General features: G+C 42.7%; 2 protein-coding genes across 2 annotated transcripts; one reads left to right on the top strand and one right to left on the bottom strand.

Moving 5' to 3' along the window:
- Positions 1–65: 65 nt before the first annotated feature.
- LOC117918335 (F-box/kelch-repeat protein OR23) lies at positions 66–3,339 on the bottom strand. Its single transcript, XM_034834903.1, has 2 exons — positions 2,029–3,339; positions 66–595 (listed from the first exon to the last, which is right to left on the bottom strand). Exons 1-2 carry the CDS (start codon positions 3,042–3,044, stop codon positions 304–306), a joined length of 1,308 nt encoding a protein of 435 aa, XP_034690794.1. The 5' UTR covers positions 3,045–3,339; the 3' UTR covers positions 66–303.
- A 2,664-nt stretch (positions 3,340–6,003) lies between these two features.
- LOC117918188 lies at positions 6,004–6,399 on the top strand. The gene has a single exon (XM_034834700.1). The coding sequence runs from the start codon at positions 6,004–6,006 to the stop codon at positions 6,397–6,399; it is 396 nt and encodes a 131-aa protein (XP_034690591.1).
- The last annotated feature ends 8,481 nt before the right edge of the window (positions 6,400–14,880 follow it).

The following is a 14,880-nucleotide window of genomic DNA, read 5'->3' as shown; positions in this document are numbered from 1 at the left end:
TCCTGCTGCAAAGTAGAATTACATTGTTGAAACCATTTACACACTGGGCCTTGATGTAAAGGAGAGAAAAAAAATCAGTAAAACTGATTTTCATGTCATAAAACTGTCAATTCTCTGTGGGTCATAGCTGATACAAGATGTACCCCACTACAACCAATAATTTACTATCCACCTGTACACTGGCATTTACAAACATGATAACAGAACCAAGTAGCTGAATGCGGTAAAAATTACAGATGAATTGAGTAACTATAGGGAAGAATAACTGCAGTGCACACATAAGAGATGAGCATGAATCCAAGTCTATAAACAAATGGTGCTCGTAACTGCAGTTTTGAAATCTATGGGGTAATGGAAGGGTGACCTGGTGACTAGAGTTCTCCATGTCTTCTTCTTTGGGTGGTAGATTTGCATGAACATTGTTGCTGCTCTCTTATGCTGTCTTGACCTTCGGGTCTCTGTTAAATCAATTCCAGTCATATGGGTAATCACATATAGCTCCCCATCCAAGACAACAAAACCAAATGACATGTCCTGAGAAGCCTTTCTTGGTACACATGATTCCTTCAACCACCGATTTGATGTCATGCAGTATCTGTGGTGTTTTACATATGATTAAGTAAGAATCCCCATTCAATGAGCGCCAAAAGATGGAATATGTATTTGTATGTTGAATTGCAATTGGCGAAAAACATGAGAGCAAATTAAAACCAAAAGCAGTAGGTAGGCCCAAAAGGTTGCAGTCTTCCTACTTATTTCCCTCTTTACCCAATCCCTCTCAACAAGTTTGTTAGTATGATTTTAAGAAACAGTAACAAATAAAAATCTGCAAATGATCTATGAAGGCACAGACCTAGAAGGCTAGAGACCAAGTGGCTCAGCGAACTAGCTGCCCCAGAGGAGGGATTCCAGGCTCAAGTCTAAATGTACTAGTGGCACCAACAGTTGCGAGGATGCCTAAATGCTCACTGACTAGTACACAGACCTGTAAGCCAGGGTTACTTTCCTAAACCATTGGCTGCAAGCAAGCCTTGAAGACACTGGGCTCCCAACAGGTAGGGGGCTGAAGCACTAAGCTAAGAATAGGTTAATTGTATGCATTGGCCCCCAAAAAGAATCCTTCACACATCTAAAACAAACCAGCTATTGTTAGTTGAAGTTAACTAAAAGGAAAGGAAAGGGTATATCTTTCACAACACTTTCAAAAATAATTCTTAGAAAATAGTTTTTTATAACAATTTTCTTAAAAGCATTTTTCAATTGTTTTCAAGTACAAAATTATGTTTGAGAATTCAAATATGAAAAACAATTTTCTTAACGTATTCGCCATGAAGTTATTATACACTTATGTATAATGCATAAGTTTTCAAAATATTCTTAAATCTTTTCAATTGTTGCTCGGAACACTCTAAAAAAAACAATAAAAAACATTTGAAATTTGTTTTCTAAAATAATCTATTTTGAGAACAAATTTTGAAAAAATTATGTTCTGCCAAAATCTACCAAAAATGTTTCCAAAGTTCTAAATCTGTCTGCTTGGAACGTTTTCAAAAACAATTGTCTTAACTTATTCTCTCCAAGTGATGCTCAAAACTTCAATACAAAAAATAACTAAAAAACACCTAAAATCTGTTCTAAAAAATAAATCGTTGTTTATCTTCTGTCAAAAGTTGGAGAGAGAGTTTTCACTTTTGAAGAACTACTAAAGGAAGGCCGCTAAATAACCAACCCCGATGATCCAAGGGCATGTTTGGACATATCATGGAAATTGAATTGCTCTAATCATCAGCAATTTTACACATAAATCCATTGCCATAGCTTAGTCAGTGCAGAAAGTCGTCAACCTGATCATTTAAAATCAGAAGTGAACAGCATAAAATTAAAAAGCTACATAAAACGAGCCATTCGAGATACAGAAGAACATCAAGCATGCTCTGAGTAAATTGTTAGAGCTAAAGTTCATGGGAGATAGAACAAGCACAAGCATTCAAATGTGAATAAATCCAAAATCAAAATTGAAAGATTCACCTGAAAATCTCACTCCCATCAAGCATGAAAATTGCAGGCGCTCCCCCGACTTCATCATCCACAACCACAATTTTCCCAAGCCGCATCCTCTCCCCTGCCTCCCACATATCTCCAAGCTCCCTCCACTTCCCACCCTTCTTCAACTCCATCACTACAGCATCCCTATAATACTCATCCACCGGAAAAACACCTGAAACAGTCCGCGACTCCCCGTACCCCCCCATCACCCAAAACTCCTTCTCCTCTCCATTCCCAATCGAGAACCCAACACACCCTGCTCGGAATCGCGGCAACCCATCCAACGACACCCACTTATCCTTCTCCACATCGTACCTCTCCACTGAACTCATCCTACTCCCGGCTGCCCCGAACATCGTGTGCCGCGAACCGCCACCGGCGACTATGATTTGATCGGAATTTGGGAGTGCTACACACGCAAAGCTACCGCGCGGCGAGAGCATAGGTGAGAGGAGTTCCCATGAATAAGTGAGAAAGTTGAAGCGGAAAACTGAGGACGACGGCGACGGGCGGTCGAGAGGGAAGGAGCGGGTGTCAAAAAGAGAGCCACCAAGAACGTAGAGGTTGGGGCCGAGGGAAATGGAGGTGAAGTTGCAGAGGCCGTAGACATAGGGATTGATGGGAAGTGGTGGAAGCGGGCACCAAGCTAGGGTTTTGGGGTCAAACAGGAAGGGATTAGCGATAGCGGGGTCTTGAGGGAAGAGGCAGAGGAGTTGGGATTGGTGGTTGTTTTGGCGGAGGGAGATTAGGGTCTTAGAGGACAGGAATAGTTTCCATGATTTGCTGATGGATTTGAGGCGAGCAAGGCATGAGTATGGAATCATGGAGAGGATCAGAGCCGACACATCGTTCGGAAGCCCTGGAATTAAGGTTAGATTTAGGGTCAAAGTTAGGGTTAGGGCTAGGGTTTCATCAAGGGGTGGTGATGAAGATGAAGATACAGATGAAGTTGACGAAGAGGAAGATGAAGAGGAAGAGGAAGATGAAGAGGAAGACATCCCTCTCAAAAACCCACCAATCTGATCAGTTTCCACTCTGTAAGCAACTGAAACCTGAATCAATTCTCCCTCTCAAACTGTGATCATCTGATTCTAGATGTTTTTGGTAACAATTTCTTTCCGCTCAGTGAAACTGTGGATCAATTCGGTGTGTGAATTTTCTCTCTCAAAATCTCTGAGTATCTGAATCAATTCTCTTTTACTCCAATACCAAGTATGGATTTCCAGTGCTTTGATTCTCAGATAACACACTTTCTCTCGTTTTCTTCCTGGCGAAGATTACCCTTTTTCCAGGAAATTGTGAGGGAAAGAAAAAGAGTTAAAACAGCCTTTTTTTGGCCTAAAAGAATACATTTTTTTCTACACGTGGCATCATACGGAGGCGTGTCTGTACTGATGTCTTACCCGAAGAAAATTGCAAAAAGAGAATATAATTCAAAATAAAAATTATAAAATAATAATAATAATAACACAATAAAGAGATATTACTTTTGTCCACTCTTTACATCTTTTGTTGGGAAAATAGTATAAATTATTAAATATATTATTATAAATTTTATAATTTGGTAGTTATGGGTGACAGCTAAATGATAGAAGGAAGGAAGGCTTCAAATAATGTAGAATATGATTTTTTATAAATAAAAAATAAAAAAAAATTCGGTTATTTTTAAATATAATGCAACTTTTTATTTTATATTTTAAATTTAAATTATAAAAATTAATGAAATTCATAATAGGTCAATATATATAAATATTGACAATTTGGTAACTATTTATGCTTAATGAATTTTATATTGAAGAGAATTAATTTGATGAAATAATTCTTATATTTATGAATTTAAAGTTTGTTTGATAGTAATTTTAGGAAATATTTTTAATCTAAAAAACGTTTTTTTTTAAATAAAAATTAGGTATTTGGAAAATTTTAGGAAATGTTTTTAAAATTCTGAAAAATCGCTTTAACATTATTGAAAAATCATTTATAGTATTTTTTGAAAAAATACTTGATAATTGATTATTCTAAAAACACTTTTAGGAAAAACATTTCCAATTAAAAATACTTTGAGTAAAAATACTATTAAATACACTGTAAAAATGCTTTTGATAGTTTTTTGAAGAAGCGTTTCTAATTTTTTTAATACTTAAAAATTATTATCAAACATACTTTTAATCTTTTTCATGTTTTTGTTTGAAAAGTAATTCATTTTTTGACATAAATGTCTTTAATTATTTCAAGTATTTACATGTAAATTAAAAAAAATGATTATTTTTATAAAAATAATAATAATAAAGACATTTTTGTTAAAATATGGCCACAAAAAATTAAGGATTAAATTTTCAAAATTAAGCTTCGGATTACCATTTTACTCAAATAACCATTTTGAATACAAAGTATTTTGTATATATGGCATATATAAAAGAGGTTTTGATTTACTAATTTGAAAAAATATAGAAAAAAAACTTCAACTTTTCTAAATCAATTTTATCTTCATCCATTTAAAAATATTTTTAAATGCATGTACTTTTTTAAAAGTCAAATTTTTATTTCTTGAAATAACCTTTCATTTGTCAAGTTAATATCATCAATTGATAATTTATTTATTTATTTTAGCCTGAGAACATGTTAAAATAAGAAAATTTTAAAATTAAAACTACAATTAAAAAAATGTTTTAAACTAAAAATATAAAAACAAAATATTAACTTTCACTTTGCTAAATATTACTAGTATAAAATATAGATATTGAAAAAAAGTTGGAAATACAATGAATGTCAATATTTTATTTTTTAAAATTTTTTGTTTTAATTGTATTTAATTTTTAAGTATTTTAGTTTTAATTGTGTTTTTAATTTTACGAGCCCCCAAGGGGATTCCTCGTACCCAAATTCTCCACGTACGATGGGTCCAACGACCCCTTCGACCATATCATGCATTATCGACAGCTCATGACTCTCGATATAGGCAACGATGTATTGCTATGCAAAGTTTTCCTCGCCAGCCTACAAGGGCAGGCCCTCTCATGGTTTCACCGCCTACCTCCCAACTCTGTTGATAATTTCAGGGACCTTTCAGAAGCCTTCGTGGGACAATACCTATGTTCCGCTCGGCATAAGCAGAACATCAACACCCTGCAAAACATAAAAATGAAGGATAATGAGTCCTTGAGGGAATTCGTGAAGCGATTTGGTTAGGTCGTCCTACAAGTGGAGGCTTGTAGCATGGACGCTATCCTACACCCTATTTTTCGAGTCACTCGCTAAGAAGCCTCCTACCACGATGGACGACTTGTTTCGACGTGCGAACAAATACTCAATGCTCGAAGATGACGTGCGAGCAGCCACCCAGCAAGTCTTGGTTGCCAGACAGCCATCCAAAAGTAGTACAAAAAGAAGTGCCAAACTTCCGGACAGGCCAAGGCCATCCGATCGAAGGCAGGAAGGGTCACCCCTCACACCCTTTTTCCATATCCTACGAGAAGTTTCTCCCTATGATCCAAGGTATGTCTGATTTCAGGTGGCCTAGACCCCTCGGAACGGACCCCTCCAGAAGGGATCATAATAAAAAAATGCGCCTACCATAAGGAGCATGGCCACACAACGGAGACGTGCAGGAGCCTCCAGTATTTGGTCGAGAAACTTATAAAAGCTCAGATGTCGGAGGTAGAGACGCTTCCCAAAATCACAACTCCGGAGCCCCCACGGCTCCAACCGCCCCCAAGGCCATCATAAACTATATTAATGGAGGTCCATCGGATGAGGAGCATGACTCCAAACGAAAGAGACAGAGATTGTTGCGGGAAACATTAGTGCGTGAGCGTATCAATTCCATCCGGCCTGGGATAACTGGGGGGGGCCCTCGCCCCATAGACGGAACAATCATTTTCCCACCAGTGGACCCCACACGGATATTGCGGCCACACTGCGACGCCCTCATTTTGTCCCTGGAAATGGGAAACTGATATGGTGCAAGCATCGGTGATAAGCCACATGAGACACAGTTTAATTGATCTCGAGAACCCTGGGCAAATCTTGTCCGGGTTCAACGGAGCAGCTACTACTTCTTTGGGAGACATTGTGTTGTCAGTCCAAGTTGGCCCAATCACCCTCAACGTTCAATTTTCGGTGGTACAAGATTTATCGCCCTTCAACATTATCTTAGGGCGCACATGGCTGCACTACATGAACGTCATCCATTCCACGTATCATCAAATGGTAAGCTTCCTCACCGAGGATGGGCAAATCGACCTATACGGCAACCAGCTAGCCGCTCGCCAATGCTACCAGATAGCAAGAGAAGCAAGAACCAGCCAGGAGGATAAGCCCCTCCTTGAGTCCACCCACGCACTTGACCAATAGCAATCACTGTGTCCGGCGGAGAAAGATCTCCCGGTAGCGGATCCCTTGCAAACAATCCAAATTTCGGAAGAAGGTACTCACCTTACGTATACCAGTTCCCTCTTAACTCCTGAGGAGACCCGGAACATTCAAAACACCCTCCGATAAAACCATGACGTTTTCGCATGGGCGCATTCTGATATGAAGGGAATTCACCCCTCCATCGTCTCTCATAAACTTAACGTCTTCCCAACAGCAAAACCCATCCGGCAGAGGGTTAGATGTTTCCACCCGGACAAGCAAAAGATCATCCGAGATGAGATTGACAAGTTGCTGGAAGTCGGATTCATCAAAGAAGTAGAGTATCCAGACTGGTTAGCAAATGTAGTAGTGGTACCCAAAAAGGAAGGCAAATAACGGGTGTGCGTCGATTACACCAACCTCAATAATGCATGTCCAAAAGACAGTTTCCCTTTGCCACGAATAAATCAAATTGTGGATTCTACTGCTGGGCAAAGGATGTTCTCCTTCCTAGACGCTTTCTCCGGATACCACCAAATCCCCATGGCCCCGGATGACCAAGAGAAGACAGCCTTCATAACGCCACACGGACTTTATTGTTACAAAGTCATGTCGTTTGGCCTCAAGAACGCAGGCGCCACTTATCAAAGACTGATGACAAAGATCTTCAAACCTCTGGTTGGCCGCACAATGGAGGTATATATTGATGACATCGTTGTCAAAAGCAAAACACGAGAGAAACATACCCTCCACTTGCAGGAAGTCTTCCACCTTTTAAGGAAGTATGACATGAAGCTGAATCCTTCTAAATGTGCCTTTGGCGTAAGTGCTGGCAAATTCCTAAGATTTATGGTCAGCCAAAGGGGGATAGAGGTTAGCCCGGATCAAGTAAAGGCAGTCATGGAAACACCACCCCCAGGAATAAAAAGGAGTTACAGCGCCTCACAGGCAAACTCGTCGCGCTAGGACGCTTTATAGCCCGCTTCACTGATGAACTACGACTCTTCTTTTTGGTGATACGAAAAGCTGGAGCAAGCGGATGGACAGACAGCTATCAGAATGCCTTCGAAAAAAATCAAACATTGCCTCATGCAACCGCCCATTTTAAGCAGCCCCCTCCCTCGAGAAAAGTTGTATATGTACTTGGCTGTATCAGAATGGACAGTGAGCGCTGTTCTATTTCGTTGCCCCTCACTCAAAGAGCAGAAACCTATTTACTATGTTAGTAGAGCCTTGGCCGACGTAGAAACAAGGTATTCAAAAGTGGAATTAACGGCCTTGGCACTTCGAAGTGCCGCCCAGAAGTTTCGCCCTTACTTCCAACCCACCCGGTGGTCGTGCTAACCGACCAACCCCTTCGCAGCATACTGCACAAACCGGACCTAACCGGAAGAATGCTTCAATGGGCCATAGAGTTGAGCGAATTTGGAATTGAGTTCCAACCTAGGTTGTCCATAAAAGGCCAAGTGATGGTTGACTTCGTGCTGGAATACTCTCGAAGGCCTATCCAACACAATGAACCAAGTGAAAAAGAATGGTGGACTTTGCGGGTTGATGGAGCCTCACGATCATCCGACTCCGGAGTAGGGCTCCTGCTGCAATCCCCAACAGGAGAACATCTAGAGCAAGTCATCCGTCTGGGATTCCCCGCCTCTAACAATGAAGCGGAGTATGAGGCCATCCTATCCGGATTGGACCTCGCCCTCGCCTTATCCGTCTCCAGGCTTCGAGTCTATAGTGATTCCCAACTTGTGGTAAGGCACGTCCATAACGAATACGAAGCTAAAGATGAGCGCATGACGCGATACTTGACCAAAGTAAGGGATGCCTTACAACGCTTCACCGAATGGACAATCGAAAAAATCAGGCGAACAAAAAATGGGCGTGCAGATGCTCTGGCAGGCATAACCGCTTCCCTCCCCATCAAAGAAGCCATATTATTGCCTATATATGTCCAAGCCAACCCTTTCGTCGCGGAAGCCTCCACTTGCAATACCATTGAGGCAAACCAAACAGACGACAAAGGCTGGATGGAAGTCATCATAGAATATCTCTGGATAGGCACCCTACCCGAAGAACCCAAGCAGGCACACAAGATCCGGGTGCAAGCCGCTCGCTTCACCTTGATTGGGGGGACACCTATACAAGCGATCCTTTACAGGTCCCTACCTCAGATGCCTAAACAACTTAGAGGTACTGTATGTATTAGCGGAGTTGCATGAGGGGGTATGTGGAAATCATTCCGGCGGTCGATCCCTGGCGCATAGAGCCCATTCGCAAGGATATTATTGGCCCACGATGAAAAAGGATGCGGCAGCCTATGTTAAAAAATGTGACAAGTGTCAAAGGCATGCTCCCATACTGCATGTACCGTCAGAGACATTGAAACCAATTTCAGGCCCCTAGCCCTTCGCACAGTGGGGCATGGATATAGTAGGACCTCTACCAGCCGCAGCCGCCCAGAAAAAATTCATGCTCGTTGCCACGGATTATTTCAGTAAATGGGTGGAAGCTGAAGCCTACGCTACCATCAAAGACAAGGATGTCACCAAGTTCGTATGGAAAAACATCGTTTGCCGCTTTGGAATCCCCCAGACCATCATAGCGGACAACGGTCCACAGTTTGATAGCAAAAATTTTCAGAATTTCTGTTCGGAACTAAACATCCGGAATTCATACTCCACGCCGCGTTATCCTCAAAGTAATGGGCAAGCAGAGGCCACAAACAAGACTCTAATCACTGCCTTGAAGAAAAGGCTCGAGCAAGCCAAAAGAAAATGGGTAGAGGAGCTACCCGACATCCTATGGGTTTATCGAACCACACCCGGACGTTCGACAGGGAACACTCCATTCGCCCTCACATACGGTATGGACGCAATCATTCCTACTGAAATAGGGCTACCCACTATCCGAACCGAGGCAAGAAGGCAGGATGATGCAAATGCAAAGTTAGGAAGAAACTTGGACTGGGCAGACGAACTAAGAGAAACTACATCCATCCGGATGGCAGACTATCAACAAAGGGCATCAGCTCATTACAATCGCAAAGTAAAGCCCAGAAGCTTTAAAAATGGTACGCTGGTCCTTAGAAAAGTTTTCGAAAATACTGCTGATATAGGAGCAGGAAAGTTCCAAGCCAACTGGGAAGGCCCCTATATAGTATCTAAGGCAAGTGAAAGTGGAACTTATCATCTACAAAAGCTAGACGGAACCCCATTACTCAGACCATGGAATGTGTCCAATTTAAAGCAGTATTACCAATAAAAGAAAGAGACAAGTACAATTTGAATAAGTATGTTTTATTAATACTTGTAAAGTTGTATACAGAGAGTTCTCCGGACTACAAAATACAGGGAGAAGATAGCAGTAAAAAATCACAAAAAGAAAAAGCTCTCATTGGGAAGGCTTGCCGCACAGCTTCTCCTACTCACCCGGAGGAATCGAAGGGACGTCCCGCTTGATACCATGTTTTTTCATACAGCAACGGTAGCCGAAGAAATACATTTCGTCTACTTGCTTCTGGTAGTCCGCTTCGAGTTCCTCCCTTTCCGCAACAAACTCAGCCTTCAGCTCTTCTTTTTGCGCTGATAAACGCAACTGCAAATCTTCTCTCTACTTTTTCTCAATAGACACCTCTGTCCGGAGTTGCCTCACCTCCCCCCTCAGTTGGGCTATCTCGTCCTCCGCCTCATGCAGGCGGGCGTCCGTAGATTCCTCTCGACTCTTTGCCTCAACAAGCTCTACCCGAAGAACCTCGTTGTCCTCTCGAGCAGCGGATAAACTGGCTTTGGCCTGCTCCAGTCTCAAGCGCAGCTTCTCTTCATTCTTTTTGTGCTGAGAGACGAAGGTCTTCGTATAATCAGCAGTCCGCAGCAGGTCAAAAAAAAAATCACGTTGTTGAGCCATGCCGCGAATACCACTCACCAGCTGCAGAAAAACACACAAACAAGAAGAGCAAAGTTACAAACCATACGACAGACACATCAGTATGGCGAGAAAAATTAAACTATACCATTTCCACCGCTTCGAACATTTTTGCTAAAGGCATAGCAACATCCGAGCCGAATGGAATTCGTTTTAGCTTCTCTTCCAACTCCGCATAGCTGAAAGGGCTAGCGGAGATGCAAGCTGCATCATCAATAGGACTCCCCCCTAACGAGGCATTAGAGAGTGACTCCTCCTCCGGGTCCAGGGCCCCATCATTTTCGGTCAGCTGGGTCTCTCCGGGTGAACCCCCATCCTGGACCAGCACCGGGGCGGCTGGGTTCTTTTCTGCCACCTCCGTCTCACTACCCTCTGGGTGATCCTCTTGGACGGACGAGTAGCTGACTTCGATGGTTTCCAGAAAACGATCCTGAAGCCGCCCAATGAGTCCAGACTTCAAGTCACGCGCCGGACGCGACCTCCTTGTAGCTGACCCCTTCACCGGTACAAGAGCATGAGGGTTTGGCTCGCAAGGAGGCAAACCCTAACTTTCTGCCCCCATTTCTTCCGTTGGGGGTGCCGAATGAGGCAATGTTGCAGCATAAAAGGCTCCGGCTGCATCCGCATCCGGATGGGGAGAGTCGGGCTGATTTATTAAAGTCGCTTCCTCAGCCAGAAGAGCCAAACGTCCAGCCACTGACATTAAAGGCCCCGAATGGTTTAGACCCGCAAGATGACAGGAGCCGCTTGAAATAGAAGGTAAGACGGGGTGATCTGGCTCTCTTATTGTTATTTCCTTTACAAAAGTTGAAGGGGGTGCTACAAACTCCTTCGGGGGAGTTGGGACTTTTATTTCTTTCCCTTTATTCAGAACCAGCTTCCTCTTATTTTTCGTTGGAGCGCGAGCAGGTGGAGAGGACGTGGGCCGTTTGTCACCAGGAGCCTTCCGCAAAAGACCTTCTTGCATTTTCTTCTCCCGTTTGTTGAGACGGGCTTTGCATGACCCGACATCTGCCTTCCGCACCGCCGCGTAGAATGGAAGGTCTTTAAGAACAAAATGCTCCCCAGCCACCACCTCTTTGGGCAGCCGCCTCGGGAGAATGTTCAGCACGTACGGCTGGGGCTCCTGGGTGACTAAGCAGAGATTCTACGAGGACAGAAGCGTTTCACAACTCCGCTCGGCCGCCGCAATCTCGAAAAGCCTGTTCAAACGATCGAACGAGGCTTTCTCCACCCATTCCACCAGCTTCCCCCTTTTATCCTAACCTGCACTCAAGAAAGCAAAGTATGTCAGCCACCTAACAATGCTGACCTACACTCACAAACCACGGAAAGACAGGAAGTAATTTAGTCATACCTGGGACCTTCAACGACTGATTGGGAGCGAACGTCCTGTCCGGATGCACCGCCAAACCCGCCCATGAGCCCTTGACCAGCACATGTCCTTTGGTGGCCCCCTTGGTCGAATCAGGAAGGCTAGTCACCAACTGCAGGGATGGGAGGCTGGCGACAAAATTGAAGATGTCATTTTTCACTTTCTTGATCGAATAGATAAAGAGAACCTCCAATAGTGAGAGGTCCAAATTGAACAGCATGCCCAGAATGCTGCACCCCATCAACACCCGGACCATATTACGATGAATATACGTCGGGGGAATCTAGGTGAAGTGAAGAAACTCCTTGAACAACGACGGCAGGGAAAACCGGAGTCCAGCGTTGAACTGCTCCTTGGTAAAGAAAATAGCGTGATCTTCATTCTTCTCAGTCGACTCAGCCTCTCCATCAATAAAGTCAATAGACACACCGTTGGAGATGCAGAATCGTTCGCGGAACTCCTTCACACTCAACTTATCCACAGACTTCTCGGCATGAGCATCGCCGGATGAGCCAGATGAGGTAGCTTATTTGTTCGCAGACATTTTTTAGCTTGGGACGGAAATGGAATCTGCATGGAAGAAGGCCAACAATCAAACACAGCAACCCAACCCCACAAGCTTAACTCTACCACAAAAAAAGATCGACAACCCACAAAAAATATAGGAGGGCAACAGAAATCCTAAAACACACCCAAAACACAGACAAAAACCCCCCGAAAAAACCCTAGAAACCAATATCAACACTCAGTTGCAAGCAACTTGCCCAAGCAAGCCAAAAACAACCAAACAAAGCAGACACAACAAAAAGAAGACAAGAATAGCGCACGTACCGAGTGTAAACTGGAAAAATAGGGTTGAAAACCGCAAATGCAGTCACCGTCACGACGCGAATATTGTCGGTAAAAAACCCTAGAGCTTCACTCAAAAAACGAAGATACGCAGAAGATAGAAGAGAAAGCACTAAACAGGAGAAAAGCACAAAAGGAAAAATGCAAAGTGAGGGCTCAGTCTATTATTTATAGGGAGACAGCCCCTCGGTATCCCAAATGCTCAGCTAAGCCATCATTGAAGCAACACGCTACCTCGGAATACCCAAAGACGGTGGCTCATCATAAATACTCTTCTCTCTCTCTTCGTCCCCGCTCGCCACGTGGCCCAATGGGCGCAAAAAGTAACCTCAGTTTCAAAAACAATTATTTTTTAACCTGCCCATTCTACTCAGGCAAAATCAACAGGTTAAAAAGGGGGCATTGTAGGGACCCCTCACCCTGATGACACGTGGCACACATTTCTATCCGGATTATCCCCATCCGGATTTCCCCAAGAGTACACGTGGCGCGCTTCTCCTATCCGGACTTCTTAAAGGAGAAGCACACGACACTCACAAACATCACATCCGGACGACCGTCAAATCACATCCGAACAACCGACATAACCTATCCGAATATGTTTGTCTGGATCATTGACGGAAGTAAGCAAGTCTTGCACGTCATTCCAACAGCCTGCCATGGCCCACGTTCCGTCACCTACAAAGTGAAAGGACAGGAATGAAGTAACATCAAGTCACTTCCCACGATCTCTGACAACCGCGGCACCTCCCACGACTCTGTCAGTCGTTCGTAGGGTGATGATGGCCCTGCCACCACCTAGAGGCATCATTACAAGCCAAAATATCCCCCTACCATTAAAGAGGGAAACAAAGCTTCTGATACTATATATATGGACCTTCATGCAAGGAGGAAAGTAAGTTTTTTATACCTAGTAAAAGACCAACTGATTATTCTCTCTAACCATGGCTGACAAAACCATCGGAGGGTGTGTCCGGACGCCTTTTGTAGGAACGACTGAACCAGGAATCTATATTGGTTGAGATCGTGCGTCCATCCATTTGGCAACTACGTGGATCACCAGGGACGTGAGGCCTCAACACCATGCACATAGCCACCCTCATCCTTTCACTTTAGCACCTACTGAGTCCCTCGTACCCATTCCTCTCTCTAAATCTCCATCCATCACAACCACCATAACCACGCCATACTCACCTCATATTAATCTAATCCACCCTTCATTCCCCCGAGCCTGTCTCCACATCTGTCATCCCCACGACCTCTCCATCATTGACTTCATATATTCAAAGCCATCAGAAAAACCCTATTTGCCCTCTGTTGCGGCTTTAGAACGTCTCTCTCAAAGTCTCAAGATGCAAATCTTCGTCAAAACCCTTACCGAAAATACCTTTACTTAGGAAGTCATAAGCTCCGACGCCATTGACAACATGAAAGTGGAGATAAGAATAAGAGAGTGATGTCGAAACACCGTCCATCTTGCACCAGCTCACCAAAGGTTGTCCTTCGATCTCGATTGTCGTGGTGGGGGTTAGGTTCCTAGGCGACATCGACATTCCCATGACTTGCCACGTTAGCGGCACCTCAGTCGCTCTTCAGAAATCTACTGGAGCTCTTATGTTGTAGCTCCCACATCACCGGCGAGGAGGATGAGAGGCGGGCCCTCACTTTTATTCTTCCAGAAATGGCAACCCACTGGTGACATGTAAAGGATTTAAAAAAAATATGAAATGTGGCAATTCTAAGTGTCATGGGAATCACCATAAGTGGCATAAACACATGATAAAAATTGATTTCTATAAATTCTTTTTTTAAAACAATCCTTGAAGTCCCGGTTTTTTAGATAATTTCACGTCAAGTCCAATTTTCAAATGGCCACTAAAAATTCGTCTTTCCAAAAGTCCATTTTTAAAAATAAATAAATAAATAAATAATAATTAATTCTTCAAAATTCAATTCTCGGAATTATTTTCTAAAATCATAATTTTAAATTTAATTTTCCAAAGTTTCAAACTTTTAAATTCAATTTTTTCGAAATCCTAACTTCCGAATTTAATTTCTCATTTAAAAAATTCTCATGTTCGCGTCCATTTCTTTAATTATTTATTTCCGTTATCATTATTCTATTAATTTATTCATTTATTTATTTTAAAATTCCATCTTTAAACAATTTATCAAAATCCTGACTCCCGAATTAAATTTCCCATTTCAGAATTTTTAATGTTCACATTCATTTCTTTAATAATTTATTTTCGTTATTATTATTCTTTTTATTTATTCATTTTAAAATTCTATCTTCAAACAATTTTTCGAAATTCTTATCCCCAAACTTAATT

Source organism: Vitis riparia, chromosome 7 (genome assembly GCF_004353265.1).
Source record: "Vitis riparia cultivar Riparia Gloire de Montpellier isolate 1030 chromosome 7, EGFV_Vit.rip_1.0, whole genome shotgun sequence".
NCBI classification, from domain to species: Eukaryota; Viridiplantae; Streptophyta; class Magnoliopsida; order Vitales; family Vitaceae; genus Vitis; species Vitis riparia.
Note: the sequence above shows the minus strand (reverse complement) of the source record. Positions and strands in the feature narration are given on the sequence as shown.

What these genes read in the sequence shown, in the direction of transcription:
- LOC117918335 (XM_034834903.1), bottom strand. Translation starts at nt 3,044, where the DNA reads ATGTCTTCCTCTTCATCTTCCTCTTCCTCTTCATCTTCCTCTTCGTCA. An exon ending in GATGGGAGTGAGATTTTCAG is followed by an intron (nt 596 to 2,028) that starts GTGAATCTTTCA and finishes AAAACACCACAG; the next exon opens with ATACTGCATGACATCAAATC.
- LOC117918188 (XM_034834700.1), top strand. Translation starts at nt 6,004, where the DNA reads ATGGTGCAAGCATCGGTGATAAGCCACATGAGACACAGTTTAATTGAT.